The 18,037-nt window shown below is 36.6% G+C and overlaps 1 protein-coding gene across 6 annotated transcripts in view; it reads left to right on the top strand.

Annotated features, from left to right (window-relative positions):
- GHR (growth hormone receptor) overlaps positions 1-18,037 on the top strand; it is a 147,102-nt gene that overhangs the window by 119,854 nt on the left and 9,211 nt on the right. For 5 of the 6 annotated variants that reach the window (XM_021553893.4, XM_085567036.1, XM_021553892.4 and 2 more), the window contains exons 4-6: positions 12,926-13,055; positions 14,124-14,284; positions 15,307-15,485. In XM_021553893.4, coding sequence (XP_021409568.3) covers positions 12,926-13,055; positions 14,124-14,284; positions 15,307-15,485 — 470 coding nt within the window. The remainder of the gene's footprint in view (positions 1-12,925; positions 13,056-14,123; positions 14,285-15,306; positions 15,486-18,037) is intronic. The other variant, XM_085567037.1, reaches the window with a different exon arrangement.

Consider the following 18,037-nt stretch of genomic DNA (forward strand, 5'->3'; position numbering starts at 1 on the left):
TAAATGAAAACATGTCATCTCCCTCATCTCTGGAATGCATTAATTGTGCAATCATACTGACAGTTCCTCCTGCAATACCCACCTGGTGTTCCTGTCTTAGGGAGGAACCACACTGAACATCAAGGAAAGGGAAAAAAGGGTGGGAGGGACAGGGAGGATGGGCTTGGGGGGAGAAGGGAGATGTGGTGTGTGCATGCAAAGTCCCAGCTATCTTCAGTTGCTGTCACACTGATCAAAGTCTACATCAGTGAGGTTCCTGGGAATCTGACATAATGGCAAAACTGTGTCAGATAGTTGTATCAAAACACATTGTTTGTCCTGTAAGTGCGAAGATCAAAGTGTGTAAGCTTTTGAGCTGTGGATTGTAACTTCACTGTTAATTTTATGTTTTCGTTGCCCAAGAGCAGCAATATGTACTCCGAGATCCCTTGTGGAGCTGATCCTGACTGCATGTGGTGCAGCAGAGGGAACATGGTGCTGTTGTGGGAAATATAATCTGTCATGTTTCAGTTGTCCTCTCTTTTCAGAACAGTTGCCATTTTTTTCCTGCTGTAACGTCTGCACACTTTTACCAGGACAACGTGTATGGACATCATGTCTCCACATCTCTTTTTCTCTGAGTCCTGCATCAGTTAAGTCTCTTGGCTGGCTGGTGAGAAAAGGAAATGAGAGACATATTGTAAAATACAGATGGAATTTTCTCTATCACCAGTGAAGCCTCTGTCTTCATGTCAGGCCCTCTTGTTTATTTTATTACTCTTCTATTTCAGGGAAGAAGGGTGAGCCTAATATTAAAACTTAGAGGACCATTACTGGATATAACTGCTTGGACATCTTTTTATTTTTTAAAACTAAGCTGTTGCATATTTCTGCTTCCTATTGTTTTGTGAAAAATTAATTTGTTAAAGAGATTGCCTGGACATTGTCTGATATTACCTGTATTTTTTCTTACCTTTTCAAAAGAAACAGCTGAGAGCTTCTGAAGAAATAATGATCTTCACATTTCCTAAGTTACCAACATTTTTTCCTATTTTGAAATTAAAACAGTTATTAGTTGTAGTAGTAGTAGTAGCAATAGCAGTAGTATACTTATATGTATTTTTATTATCTTGGGCCTGTCTCTGTCTGTGCTCGGCCTACATGCAGAAGCTAATCATATTATACTATATACTATACTAATACTATATCTTGTGCAGACATAGCTGAAATTATTTGCACCTTTATTTCTAGGGTAACCATCAGAATGTGATGGCTGATGTCATTCAGTATAATGTCTTGGTCACTGAAATAAACAAGGTGACAGAAACCCAGAAGTTCACCATAAACTCAGAACTTTGGAAATTTTGATGCTGACTTGAGCTTCGAATGTCACCTCTGTAGTTTGCATATTCCCTCTGGGGACTATCTTTATATGTGGTGCAGTGCAAAGTTGGTGGAAGCAATCAAGATACCTTCTCTAGGCATAATTATTTTTTCCAAAGTCTAACTGCATTCCCTGTTTTAACATTACTTTTAGCCCAGCTATGAAAGGAAGGTGATGAAAGTCACAGCGGGGTTCCCTGCTCAGAGACTTCCACCTCAACTTTGAAGGCCATGGGAAAACCTGTAACACTTAACAGGCTATAATCTACTGGACTGCAGCTGAAGAAGAATTTGTCTGTAGAGATGCAAATAAGCTTCCAAGCTTGGAAGTGCTGAGCTCAGCTTTCCTGAGTTTAATCCAGCTGTGACCACCATTAAACACTAATGAACATCTGCCAAGGAAGGGTTTTTAAATAGAAATAGTGTCGTTCTTTTGGTAGAGTCTTTAAAGAGTGCAGTGTTTTAGAAAACAAATCCATGGTTTTTATAGCTTGCAAATTTCAAGTATAATAGTTAATGTAAACCTGTTCCACTGTTCCAGATCACTCTGGCCTCAAAATCAATGACAGAGAGCAAACATTATGGGTTTTTATAGACGAGTTTACTTCTTAGACATGCCAGTAAATGCAAGTAGGTCTAAAATGTTGTAACATGTTGTTGTTGCAAGCAGACTGTATGTTTACTTTTGCCATCTAATCCTTTTCCTCTGTTTTGAGTTTTTTCAGATCTAACATTTTGCTGTAACTTCTGCCTTTCTGTTGAGTTTCTTGAATGTCAGCTTTCTACAGAAACATTTTGCTCTTTTTTGTATGCTTTCATTAAAAATAATTTGGTAGCTGCTCAGAATAGCAAAGATCAAATATTCTGAAAAAGGAGTGTTTATTTAAAATTAGGGGTTTTTTGTCAGATATTCAGAGCTTGTGAATGAGCCTAGGCTGGTTCTTAAGGCAGATGCCAATTTGTGCAGTCCCTTCGGACTTTTTGGAAAACCAGAATAAATATACACCTATGGCTGTAATACAAACTGGTGTCACTTATTTCAGTTTTTACATTTACTTTTTGGCCTGATGTTTTCTGATTCTAGCCCTATCATTTAGTCTCTGTTTCCTTAAAATATATCAGTATACCCTTTGACATTTCTCAAGTTGAAAAATTTGGTAAAATACTATCCATAACATATCAAATTTAGAAGACCTGTAACACAGCATATTGCATTAGTTAATAAAATCACAAATAGAAAAATCTCATTAACAATTTCTTTATATTACTGTTGAGAGTGTCTCAGACTTCTGTTAACAATTAAAAAAATGTACAGTTGATATTTGTTCATAGGCATAGGAATCTAACAGTTTGTACCACAGGAAGATCCCCTATTAGTATGATGCTGAAAAGCTGGATCCCAAAAACGCAGGAAAATTCAAAGACCCATCAGAAATAGTCTACTATGAACAAATATGTGCTTATTGATGATTACTAAAATTCTACACCTCAAAAATTTCAAAAATATTGGTGTCAATGCCTTCCTGTTGAAAAGGAAATCATTACGTTCTTCTTTGTGGTTCACTGTATTGGGCCTGCCAGGAATAGTGCAAAAGACCAGTGACTGAGCAATAACATGGTAACTTCTATAAAACTTCCTTAAACATGTTCTGAGGCTATGTCTTAAAAAAATTTTAAATATTCTGAGCAAAACTCGTAAACCACATGGGATGTGAAACAAGGCTGCCAACATTAATTGTAACAGGAAATTAAAGAGTAGCTTTCTACCCAAAACTAAACTGGATTTTGTTCTTTTCTCTGTCTTAGACTTGTGTAATTCCATTTTACCTGCTGATGTTGATTCATATAGTAGTACAACCAGCACTAACTAGAGAGGAGTTTTTCACTGGCAGAGAACAATTTCCTGAAATAAAATTTCATATCATCACTCAGGGAGGGTCTCACATGACTCATTCTCACAGTTTTTTGTATTCATTGTTTTAAAGACAAGTCGAACCCTCTTGAACTCATCATGTTTTGCTCTTCACATGTAGAGGGTGTGAATTAATCACTTAATCTCATGTTTCTCAGTGTGCCAAAATATAGTTTTCGTCATTTTATACACTTACAGCTTGCAGTTTTTGATGAGGAGATGGTGTGATTATAACATTATTTTTTATACCAGTCTGAGTAACAAACTCTTACTGTGCAGGGATAGATGGAATCATCACAGTTCTGAGACTGTAATCAGGAAAATCTGGCTAAGTGCACAAAAGTTGTCTGTGACTTGTTTTAAGATCAGTTTTCTCTTACTAAGGCGCTGGAGCAAAATCACAACTTCTGGCTTTAGTGGTGTGTTTGTTGACATTTACAGAGTAGCAGAGGATACTGAAAGACAACTCAAGAGACCAGTCAGTAGAAAAACAAGGATTAGTCTGGAGGCTTACTTCTGGCTACCCAGTGCCATAGAGATGATCAGAAGATCTTTTAGGTTCACAGTCAGATGACAGAAATAAAAACTGAAGGAAAATATGTGTTATTACCTTAAGCCAAATTAACTTCTGAGTCATGAGTGTCCCCCGTTTGTATGTTCTCTGGTCTTTTGTTCATCCTAGTGCTGAATTGCCAATACTTCTGGGGGTGGGGGTGTGTTTTTCCACTGTTGACTTAATTCCATCAGTCTGACATCATTGACATGAGCTCTTCTCTTTACATCATCCTGAATTTCAGATAAAGTCAAGATGTACTCAGCTCAGCAACTTTTCCATTTTGGAAAGAACTTCAGATACTCCCAGTTTTTAATTTACAGCTGTGTCACATACATTTCATTTCATGCACAGGAATCCAAAGCACATATGTCAAGTCATGTCTGTTAGAACTGCTTGGTATTTCAATTTCTTGGTTGGGTTTTTTTCAAATAAAACTTGTTTGTAAATTAGTAGAACTTTTAGATTGTCTGTCACAATATTGGCTTAATTTCTGACCTGTAGGAGTGCTTTATAAATACTATTAAAAGGGCAATCCTAGTAGGACTACTGTAACTTTGCTTAAGAGGAGACAGAACTGTTGTCACTGTGATTTTCCTTTTGAAATCCACTAAAAAGATCATTCTTACAAAAGCAAAAGCACTGCAAAACTGCAAAGACTCATGTTCTTGTTAGGTTTGAGAGTAAAAGGAGGAGAAAACAATTCTTCAATTCTTTTATTCTTCTTGGATTTAATTTTTAAATTTCACTTTGAAGTTGGAAACTCAGTTCATGATTCACTGCAATAATAAAGCTCTGAGTTATGGAATGAATAAACATCCTGGTCACAGTAATAAAACAGACACTTTAAAAAGCACAGGAGAAATATGGCATGACAGGATATTCTAAAATACTCAATTCAGTTCTCTTTGGGATCCAAAAGAAAGTGTTATGGTCTCAAGGTGCAAAAAGAGTGAAAATACCCTGTAGTCTCTGTATACCTCACAGTGTGTCTAAAGATGAAATTGGGTGGTTGTCATGATGAAGAATTGTGAAGAATCACTAGACTTGCAGTCTTCAAAAAGGTTTCAATTATCACTGCCACAGGAATCCTTGGACTACTTTGAGGACTCAACTTCTGTTGAGTGTCTGTGGCCCTGCTTGCCTAGGATGGTTTTTGTAATAGCACTTCTCAAGGAATGGCTCAGTACAATCCTGTGGAGTTTAACTCCAGGTGAAGGTAACAAATGACCCTCCTAGTAACAGCCTCCATATCTTTTTAATCTCCATAAACATCCTGGACATTTATGGATTTTATGGACGTTCCATAGTTTTTTAATTGCTATATGGTGACTGTAACGGGGAACTTCCCTCTGGACTAAGGAATAAATTGTTGCTGCCTTTTCGGAATGCCCTTCAAAGATATTCAGATAGTTGTTCTGTGGATAGAACTGGCATTTTTGCTTCACTTGAATAAAACCCAAATTTTACTACTTCAAATGGAGATGGTTTAAAATCTCTGTAGAGTACAAGGTAGGATTTTTCTGTCATGTATGAGAGATACTCTATTGTTTTGAAGAATGGTTAAAATCTGCAGAACTCAGAAATAACTTGAAAGTTTTACAATGGAAAGTACAAGAATTTAGATATTAACTCTGATCTCAAAAGCAGTGATCATCTCTGATCAAAATTAGTGATCAAAAATCAAAATTCCTGATCAAAAGCAGTGTGAATTAAAAAGACTGAATGTCAAGAACAAGGCCAGATTGGCGGGCAATATTTCTGTGAGTTGCTTCATTCAAATGTAACAAGTGTGTGGATGGGAAATAAACAAGAAGAAATACCAGGACACACTTCTGCATAACCAACGCTGTTTTGATGATGTTTGGGACATAGTGTCATTGTCATCTTACCCATGGAGTCTGGGATATAGTATCACTGTTAGTGCACAGCTGCATCTTAGCTGTGAAGGAAACCTGACAAACTCACAGCCCTTCTTTCATGGAGCACTGATTATATTAGGCCTGATGTTTCACACTTGATAGATCTGTGAGGAAGATCCCAATCTTTCTGTTGCACTGCCATTGTTCACAGTTGTCCTTAAACAGGTTTGCTGCATCAGTGCTTGCTTGTCTCTTTTCACACTGCCCTTGCAACCACCTGCTTTCTTCTCCAGTCTGTTACGTTAGTAGCTGTCTTGGGTGATCCCAGGTACAAGCTGTTTCTGCTCTACATTATCAGGGTATGCATGTGCCAGACCCAGAAGTTGTTGTCATCGCTGTTCGAACTGAGTAACAGTGACTGCAGGCTTACATCAGATCACATGTTTCATTTGTAGTTTGTCAATGTTATACTTGTTCTGCCTTACCTCAAGTCTTTTGCTGCCCTTTCTTGCCTTCCTGCGATAACCATTTATGCCCTCTTGTGCTTTTCTTTCCAAACATGTAATTTTCATTCTTCTTTTCATCTGTGTCTTTGTCCTTTTTCTCCCTGTTTTGGCTCCATTTTTCAGTTAACCCACTACAGGTTAGCTGTGCTGTAGCTTTTCCTTTGTTAAAACACTCCCTGTATTGTTCTCAGCCTGGCACTTGTGCTGTTTGCTTTCCTAACACCACTGCACAGACATTTGCTGCTGACAGGTTTTGCAAGGTGTGCCCCACAGTACCCTGCCCACCATGGGCTCCATGCCCCAGCCACCTCCACCAGGCTCTGGGGCTCAAGGCTTGGTCCCCCCTTACCCCTGGTCGGACCAAGACCTGGCTACCCTTACCCAATGCTAGTAGCCACTGCAGTGCAGTCAAAGTGCCCCATCTGCACAGCTTCTTGTTTATAGGGAAAGGAGCTAATGTTAAAACAAGGGAAGTTGCAACATTTAGGCAGGAGCATTAAGATGTGCCCTGGAGTGACTTTTCATTAAGTTTTGTCAAGTTGCAGTTCTTAAACCTGGTTCACACCTGACAGTCTTACTCCTGAATACTCTCCTCTTAGAGTTTGGGAAGGTGTTGGAGCCTGGATTGGGAATGCCAAGTTGAACTTTAGCTTCTTATTCTGGAAAGCTTGTCTTTCTGTTGCTGGTTCTGAGCACCAATCTCTGATAATTTTGGAGGGGCCTCATCTCAAGAAGGATAACCCTTTGTCGCTGTATGGTGAGGAGCAATGCTTTTGGTTTTTGACAGCTGTAAACTTTGAACTGGGCTTCAGACTAGAAATTGCTAGTACATATGCAAGAGAAAGAAGGATATTGAAAATTTTTATCAGTACTGAAAAATTTGTTTGCACTGAGGAGGGCATGGAAGACCTTTTGTGGTATTTACTAATTACGCATTCTGTTTGACCACAGGACCTCATTTGTGCTTCCATATTTCCTCACATACCCTACCACATAATGCTAGTCAATACTGAACACCTCCAGCAATGGCTGGAGATAACAGAGGTAACAGATAAAAGCATTACACATTATTTTTTTTGTACATAATTTCTTGAAAAGGTCATTTCAATTTAAGTTACAACTATGTAAGCAATTAAGAGACAATTGGAAATGGGTCTGTTAAATTAACTACCTTTCATTTACAATTGCCATAACGTTTGGCTTTGCTTCTCTTTATTTGTTGTGTATGAAGGCAGGCCAGTAGACAGGGATTAGCTACAACAGAAATCACTTGATTCCACCACTGCACATGGGAGGGCATGATTTGGAAAGCACCTATCAAGTACCATGGGACATTGCACGTGTGCACATCCACTGTCCTCGCTGTAATATCTCATGGGCAATGGTACTGAGTAATACTGCGTGATTGTTTTTTCCCCTCAGTCCTCAGCTTTATTTACTTAGTTTGTGTGTACTACCCTTACATGTGTGAGCCACATTGATTTCTGTTCTGTGGATGCTTAATAGCATAGAAAGTGTGGGAAACCAGCACAGCTATTGGACTTCTATGCTATGGAATAAGCTCAGTTTCTCCTGGCTTTTATGCTTTTAACTACATCAGACTCACTTGGCTAAAGATGGAAGATTTTTTTTTCTGAAAGAACAGCCAGAATAATTATCTGTTTTGTAGGGATGCCTACATAATGTATTTTGAGGTAGCAGTCATCAAATTAATCTTCAATGCAGACGTAAACATCCCACTGAATTTATCATGATCTATTAAAATACTTAGACTTACTTCATGGGCATAATATTCTCTTAAACAGTATTTCCATTCTGTTTTCACTGTGATTCAGCATATCAGAGTTACTAAGCTTTGCTTTGTTTCTGACAAGTATTTTGTACAAAAGGATATGATTTATTATTGATATTAAATAAATTTTATTATTTGCCACAAAAAATTTTTCCAGAACTCGTTAGTCCTTTATGTGTCCCTTTTACTTAGGGCAAAAACTGGGTCAGATTAGCCAGCAGCCTGATGAAGAAGTGATCTGGTTGTTGTTTCCCTGTACTGCATCTTCTGCTGTCTATATAGGATGTCCAACAACTTATTAGTTCTAGATTGTACCTATTCAACATATCATCCACTGACACCAAATGTGCTTCATTTTTCTGCCTGATTTAAACAAATTAGAATTTCCTGGTAGCATAGAAATCAAATGGCTCTTATTAAATGATCGAACCTTTGATGAGCCTGGTGGATTCAGGAGCAGGACCTAATTGACAGAGCATTTGCTGCCAATGTACAAATTTGAGCTACAGGAAATAGCACTCCAGCTCTTCATAGCTGTTTTCGGTGTTAAATGTAATGAATTCCCTTCTTTGTATTGCCATTTCCACCTTTCTCTATTGCACTGTAGCAGTGACACATTGTATGTGCTTTGAGAGTGGATTATATGTAGAGATGTGCTGTTGCATAAGATTTCATTTATCAGTGATTTGCATATTGGGACATGTTATTCTTCTGTGAGTTTAACTTTGCTGGAGGTTTGACTGGTACAGGAAGTTCTGATAATGGATAATTCTACTTGAAGCTTCTAAAATTCACAACTAGAAACACCTCCTTTTGTTCAGCAAAAGTGCAGCCCCTTTTATAATTTTCTGTTTAGTTAGCTTGATTTTTATCAATCAGTCATACGCTTATTATCATTTCACCTACCGAAGTCCTACAGTAAGGACAATAAGTGGGATATTTCTGTACAATTTGTGTACTCCTCCACTGGAGTCCCTGCAGAAGTACTAGAGGTTTGGTGGCAGTAGGACTTTCTCCAAAATGATGATAAAACTGTTTTAATACACCCCATCACATATGTCAGTTCGTTACTCTTCCACACTTCTAGCTCCTTTTAAAGCTATATTTTCTTAGAGAGACTTTTAAAGAAGGGAGCAGAAGGGGGAAAGTAAAAGAAAGTAAAAAAGTAAATTCAATCTCTAAAAAAATTAGACTTCTGACACTTTTTTCCATGTTTTTTCCTGTTGAAATGGCATATTTGGTCAAGCCATTATCTTGAGTAAAGCGAGTGGTTTTATTAATGGAAGTTTGACTGGAACTTACTAGATTAGATAGGAAATTAGCAAGTTTACATCCATACTTTGTTTTGCTCTTCTTTGTTTTGCTCTTCTAGTCTATTTAAAATTTCGGTTTGACAGCTTTTACTTTCAGTACCCTGCTGTCTTTATGCTTCAATGCATTCAGCTGAACTATTGCTTACAGCTATCACATTCTGGGACAATTTGCTCAGATGGAGCTCACCAGAGGGGTGCACAATGCTGATAATTTACTTGTGTGGGAAACAAAGAATTCATGAATGCTACCCCAGGAATGCCAAGACTAACACAAGTCAATATGCTAAAGTTTCTTCAGTCAGTCACAAAATCTGTGGCTGGAAACTTGACACAGAAACTGGAAATGTTTTTCATAAGATAATATTTATTTCAAATAGTCATAAAATTAAAATATATGTACTCATATAAACTGGTTAAATCAGGAATACTGAATCCCAAACAAAAATACCCCCTGTTCAAAAATTCTTGTGACTTTTGAAGGAACATCTATAAGAGAAAGAATTAATGATCCTGTCATGATGGAGTGGAAGAGAAAAACTTGGGGATACATTCCTCTGAAATTAGAATGTAAGAGACTAATTTGTATTCCGCATTCCAGAGAATTGATTATAAAGACATGGTACAGCCCATATCTAAGATTCTGCTGGACCTCTCAAAATCTAAGTTTGATTTGATTCAGTTCATTTCATTTTGTTAAAAAGTGACAGTGTGACTTTATTTACCCCTACAGATGAGAACATGGTCCACATGGTCTTTACATATTATATGTTCTATCTATAAATACAGCTATAAATACATCAACAGAAATATTCTAATTTAGGAGAGTTTTCCAATATATCATTTTCTCAAACTGTTAATGTGTTGCAGTAAAAACAACTATATTTGCATGTAGCTGAGGATATAAACAGGAAAAGCCATAGCTTGTACTTCCTTGCATGCTATCTGTTTATAGAAAAAGGGAGAGACAAATGTCTTCTTGATTATAGGTGTTATACAGTTGTGGCAATTTTATTCATGTCTTTGAAGTAAAAGCAGAAAATCTAATTATTTTTTCTTGTTCTGTTTTTAAACAGTTTTTTTCCTTTGTTTTGCTTTGATATAATAATTTGATTTTTAATTATATAAGAAAATTCAAATTTGAAAGCTGGAACACTCACACTTTTAAAAGTTATAAATACAGTACTGTTATTGAATCTTTTATCCTGTTTTATTTTGGATTTATGTTACGACGATTTGCAGTTTTGTGATCATGTGCTGTTTCTAACAAAGCCATCTACTACATGGAAATTGTTTGACAAATTATGTAAAACTGTGCAAAAGCCGAAATCAACATCAATCCCAGAAGCATTCTGAAGTTTTGCCAAAGCTGTCAAACACTAAAAAAATCAGACACAATACTAAAAATGTTCTGTTTCAATATTCTCTGGAAAAAGAGCAGTGCAATATTTTTCCATTTGTAGCAACATTTCATTTCAAAATTTTCTTCAGTTTTAAAGTTATTTAAAGTTGAGTGAAATAGAACATGCTGGCTAAGAAAAAAAGCCAGATTTTTTAATCTTTCCAGTCAAACTTCAGTTATTTTAGGGTGGCAAGATGAATTCTCAATGCTTTGGGGAGGCAGGAGAAGGAAGGGGAGGGCAGAGAGCTTTAATCTAACCAGCTTGTGAAATGTATTTAGTGACATATTCTCAGGCCTTGTTCATTGTCCAAAGTGTAAAATCTGACAATTTTATGGGATGAGCAAAACAGAAATTCTAATACTCATGTATTAGTGACTGATGTGGATGCTTGGCAGTGTGTAATATAAAGTACACAATTTAAACCACTGAGCCTGATAAATACAGATTGCTCAGGCATGGGTGTCTATCTGAACCATAAAGGAGTCAGCGTTCATGAGGGCCACAATATCCTCTTGTGTAGCAGGAAGTGCCTAGTGCTTATGCATAACTGTATCTTAATATTTTTTCTGACTTTGAAGGTAACTATGTTGTATCCAGTATTATCACAGAATCACAGAATGGTTTGTGTTGGAAGGGACCTGTAAATAGTCCAACCCCCCCTGCAATCACCCAGGACATCTTCAACTAGACCAGGATGCTCAGAACCCTGTCCAACCTAGTCTTGGATGTTTTCTGGGTGGGGCACCCACAAACTCTCTGGGCAATCTGTTCCAGGGTTTCACCACCCTGACACTAACACATTTCTTCCTTATATCTTGTCTGAAATTCTGATATTCACAGCTGTGATACTGCCAAAACATTTGCAATGAACTTTGCATGCAGGGTCTAGTAGCATCATATTTTCCCTTTTCAGGGATCATTTTACCACGCATAAATGTCTGACTAACATCTAAATTTTAAATGCCTTTTGGAGAAATTTTCTTAAATAAATGATTGTATTTCCCAGATAGTCTGTGAAGGGAGGTAGACAATTCCATGTGCATTTGATCTTCCTCTGAAAACATTTCAGGCCAAATAGGGAACACTGGCAATTAGAACCTTCCAAATCAGGAAAAAATTAAGGCTTGACTTTGGAAGCAGTGAGTCATACCTGCAACTTCTGTGTTTATACTTGTCACAAGGGTTGATGTGGCTGACTTATTATAGCGGTTATTTTATGATCTTCCATAGTTTTTGTTTTGATAAAGAACAGAAATTGTGGATATAGAAGTGGCATGTGGCATAACATGCCCATGCTTAGAAGTCCCCTTATCTCCCTCAAAACAAGATTATTTCTGCATAGCATTGTGGACACAAACCTGAGCTCAGCTCAAGCTGAGCTTCTATCATGAGCAGGCATTGTGAAATGCCTCAGGTGGGTATGTGCTAAGCTGTATGAGTCTGATGGAAGCTCTGCAGTACCACACCTTCAAAGCAAGTAAAGTGCTAATTCAGTCATCTGTATTGAACTAACCAAACTGGGGACAGCCAGCTGGTCCAAAGGCAATCAGCCCACTGTGCTCAACCTTGGTGCGACCTCCCTATGTGCAGTGTTGGGCCCTGCAGTTTAAGAAGATTTTAATGTCCTTGATTGCCTCTTGTGGAGAGGAAACAAAGCTGGTAAGAGGGCTAGTCACAGGACATGTGGGAATAGTTCAAAACTATACCAGAGGGCTTTGGACTGGACATTAGGACAAGTTTCTTTAGGTGGTCAAACTCTGGGACAGGCATCCTAGAGCGGTGGTCGATGCCCCAAGTCTGCCAGTATTTAAGAGGCATTTGGACAGTGCCCTTAATAACAGGCTTTACTCTTTGGTTAGCACTAAAGTGGCCAGGCAGTTGGACTGGATGATTGTTTTAGGTCTCTTCCGTCTGAAACAGACTTTTCTGTTCTGTTCGGTTACAGCTGTAGGGCTGGCAAATCCCTATGCTAAGTGTCAGGCTGTGATAATGTCACTTCTACACAGTACAAAAGAGAGCTTGATGCATCTTTCAAATTTATGGCTTCTACAGTCATCTACATGTATGCACATAAGAATTTAAATCTTGCCTCATTGTATATAAGGGATTGGAAGAAAATTTATTTATTCATTAAAGGTGCCGAGTTTAATTTTAACAGCAGGTTAGTCTGGGGTTTGGATTTGTTTAATGTGTATCCTTCTGTCCCCTACTTTTTTTTTTGACAGACCTCTTGCAATGGCCACAAATCAGCAAATGCAGATCACCTGAAATGGAGACATTTTCATGTTTTTGGACTGCTGGAAATTTATATAACCTCACTGTTCCAAGAATACTACAGCTATTGTACAAAAAGAGGTAATAAAAGCCAAAACAGGAAAAGAGAGAAGTAATTTATTTTGCCATGCTTGTTAGGTTGCTATTGTTAATTTTTTGCTGTGATATGAGCCATACTGTTTTTAAGGGTATAAACCCATGTTTTAAGTACATTTTTTTTACAATGTTAGAATTTACTGGTAATTGTTATGCAATTTGCAGCCACAAACATTATTTGACAGATAATTAAGAACACAGTCTTACTAAATTTAGGTCCGGGTTGCAGAATCCGAAACTGAATACTATATGGCTTGGGTAAGGATTTTTTAATAGGCAACTTCAGTTTGTTCTTTATCCATCTAACTTGCAACTTTGAGATTCCTTATATGTATGAACAGATGTGGATGTTGGATACAGGCCCTTTTGAATTTTTATTAAAGTCTTATGAAGTCCCCATTGATCAATTGCTGTGATAAAGTCTGAATGTACAGGTCCACATGAAAAGGCTGCTTGAATGCTGGGATAATGTTCCATTGAGTCCTGTTCAATTATGATTCAGCTCCACTTTAAGCTTTTTTAAATTTCAAGTTGCTACAATGATTAGCCTGAAAAAGGACATAGACATTACCAGTAATGGCTATTAAGGAAGTAGGCCTTTTGTTCACAGGAATAGGAGGATGTGCATTTCTGTTCCCTCTAATGAACAGGGTTTTGATCTTTTTGATCTACAGATGCTTTTTGATGATGGCAATTATACATTTGTATAGCAGACTTGAGCCTAATAGCAAGGCTGGCTTTCTTAGTTACTCAAGACATCTCAGAAATCATAGAAACATAGAATAACAGAATCAAAAAATGCTTTGGGTTAGTAGGTACCTTAAAGTTCAACTATTTTCCAGGCCACTAAGAGTACATGAGTACCTAAACTCAGTTATGTAGGTTTCTTCAATAGTGGTTTCATTGTAAATCATCACCAATATTGACATGTTTTCATCCCTTTTGTAAGTTTTACAACTTACAGTACTGTGTCTTGTAACATCTATAATTTGTACTTTGTAAAGGTCTGTAAATCTCTCTCTTATGGATATTGCATTTTTGTTGTCATTCTAGTAATGAGGAAGACTGGAAAGAATGCCCTGATTATGTCACTTCAGGACAAAATAGCTGTTACTTCAACGCATCCTACACCTCTGTATGGACACCGTATTGTGTTCAGCTTGTCAGTAAAAATGAAGTATATGATAAAAAATGTTTCAGTGTTGATGAAATAGGTATGCTTCCATTATGTATCATATATCTGTAAGCTTCTGTAGTACTTAGGCTGTATTTAAATATTACCTCTCAGAAAAGTTAGTACCTAAAATATATGATACATGGGAAGGGATTTGATTTTCTAACAGTGTAATGTGATCCACACCAGAAAATATTGCCTAAATTGGAAAAAAGCTTAAAGGACAAAAGCAAATATGAGGTGTGGTTTCTTTTCCTAAATACCAGTGGTCTCTCAAATGTGTGCATGCTCAAATGAGCTTGTCTTTGCTTTCACTTTAAGTCCTTTCTAATGGAGGCTACATCTCCTTGTAGAGCAAAGCTTGCATTAAAACCTTGATTCTGCAAAGCTCTGAAAGCCAAACATTATTTTGTTCCCGAATCAACTGTAATCTAAAGGATCAGGATGTCTGGTATTTCTAAGCTAGGATTTATATTTATGGCAATATGAATTTTGACTGCCTGGGATTTTACAGATGTTATTTCTTGTTCAGAGTGGTAGTGTACCATCATTAACTACATATCCAGTCAATTTATTCCTACAGGTGATTAGAATACCCAATGCTCTCTTTTATTCAGCTGAGAAAATTTAGCTTAGTTTTTCAAATATGAAAATTTTTCAGTGTACTTCTATACTAGCTACTAAATATTTGTCTTTCTGTATTACTCCAGTTACTGTTTTTATTTCTAGTCAGAACTCTAGATTTAAATTTTGATCCATAATTGTTTATATCTAGTGTTTTAGACTATCTATTCAGAAATATACTTCAATAGGCAATACATTCTTAATCTTCTTTATTAGTTGTCTGGGTAAGATTTGTGCAGAATATATCTACTGCCAATTGACAGGGTGTCTTGTTACCAAACTTGCAATAGCTTTGACATTGCAATATATTTGACTTTAATCAGAAAATACACAGTTAATATACTTTTTAAGTCCTGAAATAATTTATCAGTGTGTAGTAAGAATGTTCATTTCACATTGAAAACTGGCTGTTTTATTCCAAATACTCTGTTTAAACAGTACTACCTGATCCCCCTGTCCACCTTAACTGGACCCTGCTAAATACTAGTCAGACTGGGATCCATGGCGATATCCAGGTAAGATGGGATCCACCACCAACAGCAGATGTTCGGAAGGGATGGATTACTCTGGAGTATGAATTGCAGTACAAAGAAGTTAATGAGACAAAATGGAAGGAGGTATGAAACAAATACTTATTATACATTAGTCATACTGCAGTGTAGGCTTGTTCTATCCCTAACATTCTCGTGCCACTATGAAAAAACTTGTTTGTAATTGAATTCTTAAACAATATGCCTACATTTTTTATGACATTTTCTAGCAAACACTGTAACTGTACGTGTCAAGATAGTTGACAGGAAGGATAATGAAAAACGCAGAAACACCTGTGTTAGATTAGTAAGTATAGGAAGAGTCAAATATATGCAAGTTTTTTCAAGGATAAAATATTTTTCTATCATTTTCTTAAGCTTCAGCTATTTAAAAAGTGCATGGTGTTTCAGTAGTCTGAACAGGAGTATTTTGCTTGGTAAATATCACCATGTGAATCCAGATTCCTCAGAGTAGCTGTTTTAATACTTAAAATTTGCATGGAGGTAGGGATTGAGGGAGGGGGGGAGGGAGAGAATGAGGGATTGGGGGAGGGAGGGAGGGAGGGGGGAGGGGAGGGAAGGAAGGAAGGAAGGAAGGAAGGAAGGAAGGAAGGAAGGAAGGAAGGAAGGAAGGAAGGAAGGAAGGAAGGAAGGAAGGAAGGAAGGAAGGAAGGAAGGAAGGAAGGAAGGAAGGAAGGAAGGAAGGAAGGAAGGAAGGAAGGACTTTGAGTTACAGTTTAAAATTTTACACAATAAGCAAATAAATATATTGCAATATAGATAAGACAGATTTCATACCAGAAATCAAGGGAAAGTTTTTTGATAATCTATGAAAATATAAAATAATGTATTACAAATCTTTTACGTTTACTTTTTGAAAATCACTTAATTTTTCAAGTAGTTAGTTTTTCTGTTACAGGGAAGATATTGTACCCATCTTATCTGAATGCATAGGCTAAATGTCAGTGTGTCATGGCATATTTGCATATGGAAAGCTCTTTAATGCAGTAAGAACATCATGTCAGAGCAGAATCCTTCCTTTGCTTTCTTATTAACATGAACTGGGTTAATTGGCAGAAGAAAAAAAAAACCCAGATAATACTGTTACAAATTTGTCATTAACTACAAAAGGAAAATTTAAACAATTTGAATGTAGTCAAATTTACCAACTGAAATGTAGTCAAACTGTTTTGCTTGCCTTCACCTGTGAAAGGCCTTGTCTCTCTCCTCACTTCTGGTCTTTCTCAGTGTTAGCATTTTCTCTTTAACTTCTCTTTCCTTATTACTAAGTCTACAGCCAAACAGGCCTATAATGTCTGTGTTGTGTTTTTTCCTAATATTTCTCTGCCTTTCTATCTATACTGGTTTAATATATTAGCCTCTTAATATATATATACTTAATGTTAGCCTCTCTTTTAAAGCCTATGAAATGTGTTGAGTTTAGGCAGTAAATCAATAATATTTAAGAAGCTGAAAATCTGCAGATGTTCAAAAGCAAAAATGCACATATATCTCAAAAAATGCACATTTTGGTTTTTTTTAATAATAGTTTCAATATTAGTCATATAAATACTCTAATAAAGCTTTGGTTTTGCTCCAGTACTGTCAATAATCCCAGAAAGCGTTGTGACTAATTCTCTTTTCGAGTAGTTCTAGGAGAGGAAAGATTTCAAGATCAGTGTTCTTTCAGAACACAGATAAGGAATTCCTGACTCTGATACTTGCCTCAAGAGACAAAGTATTATAGATTATGTTGGACTTAACCTGTGTGTAGTGTATGGTTTTGTAAGCCTTTCATTTTAGGAGCATAAATATGGCATAATTCACTGAGACACTATGAGAGCACAAAAATCCTGGTCTAGCCTGGGACAAGAGCAAATTTCTGAATGACAGCATTAGAGCAATGCTACAATTTCACTCTTTGGATTCCTTGCTACAAATGCCTTTTCTAATGAATGTTGAAGCACATTAAGACGGAAATGTCTATTTATACATGGTCAAGTTATACGTATCTAGTTATTACTATTTTTTTACACAAAGGATAATCCTTGCTTAAATATACCATAATGCTTATAGTAAATTTAGTAAATTATAAGTAATATAGTAAATTAGGAAATATAACTAATAAAAAATAAATTCATAGTACTTATTACTGTGTTAAGTCCCCCCTTCCTGAAACTTGTTTATAATTTTTCTGTATTTTTGGGGATGAATCATTGCTTTTTAATGCATAGCCTTTATTATTTTTTAATGTATTTCATAATTTAAAATAAATAATTTCTAAATTGAAAGAAGAATAAACATTAATAAGTAAGTGTAAAAACAGTAAGTTACAGTGATAAGAGGACCAAAATTATTTTCTGAGAATCATTCTAAACTAATAAAATCCACCCTGGATAATGGGTGTTAATGAGACAGAGACAAATTATTGGCTACCTTTTATGATGTCTCTCTTTTATGATGTGGCTTTTACTTGAATTAATCCATGACAAATGCTGTTTGTTCATCTATTTATTTCATGCTGAACTTTCCCCATTCTATACATCCAGTTCCATCCAGGAGTCTTTCATAAAGGCTCTGATTTATTCTTCTTGGCTTTTTCCAAGTGACACCATTATTTGGGATGTATGTAAATTTAT

This window comes from Lonchura striata, chromosome Z, assembly GCF_050655825.1.
Source record: "Lonchura striata isolate lonStrDom1 chromosome Z, ASM5065582v1, whole genome shotgun sequence".
Classification (NCBI taxonomy): Eukaryota; Metazoa; Chordata; class Aves; order Passeriformes; family Estrildidae; genus Lonchura; species Lonchura striata.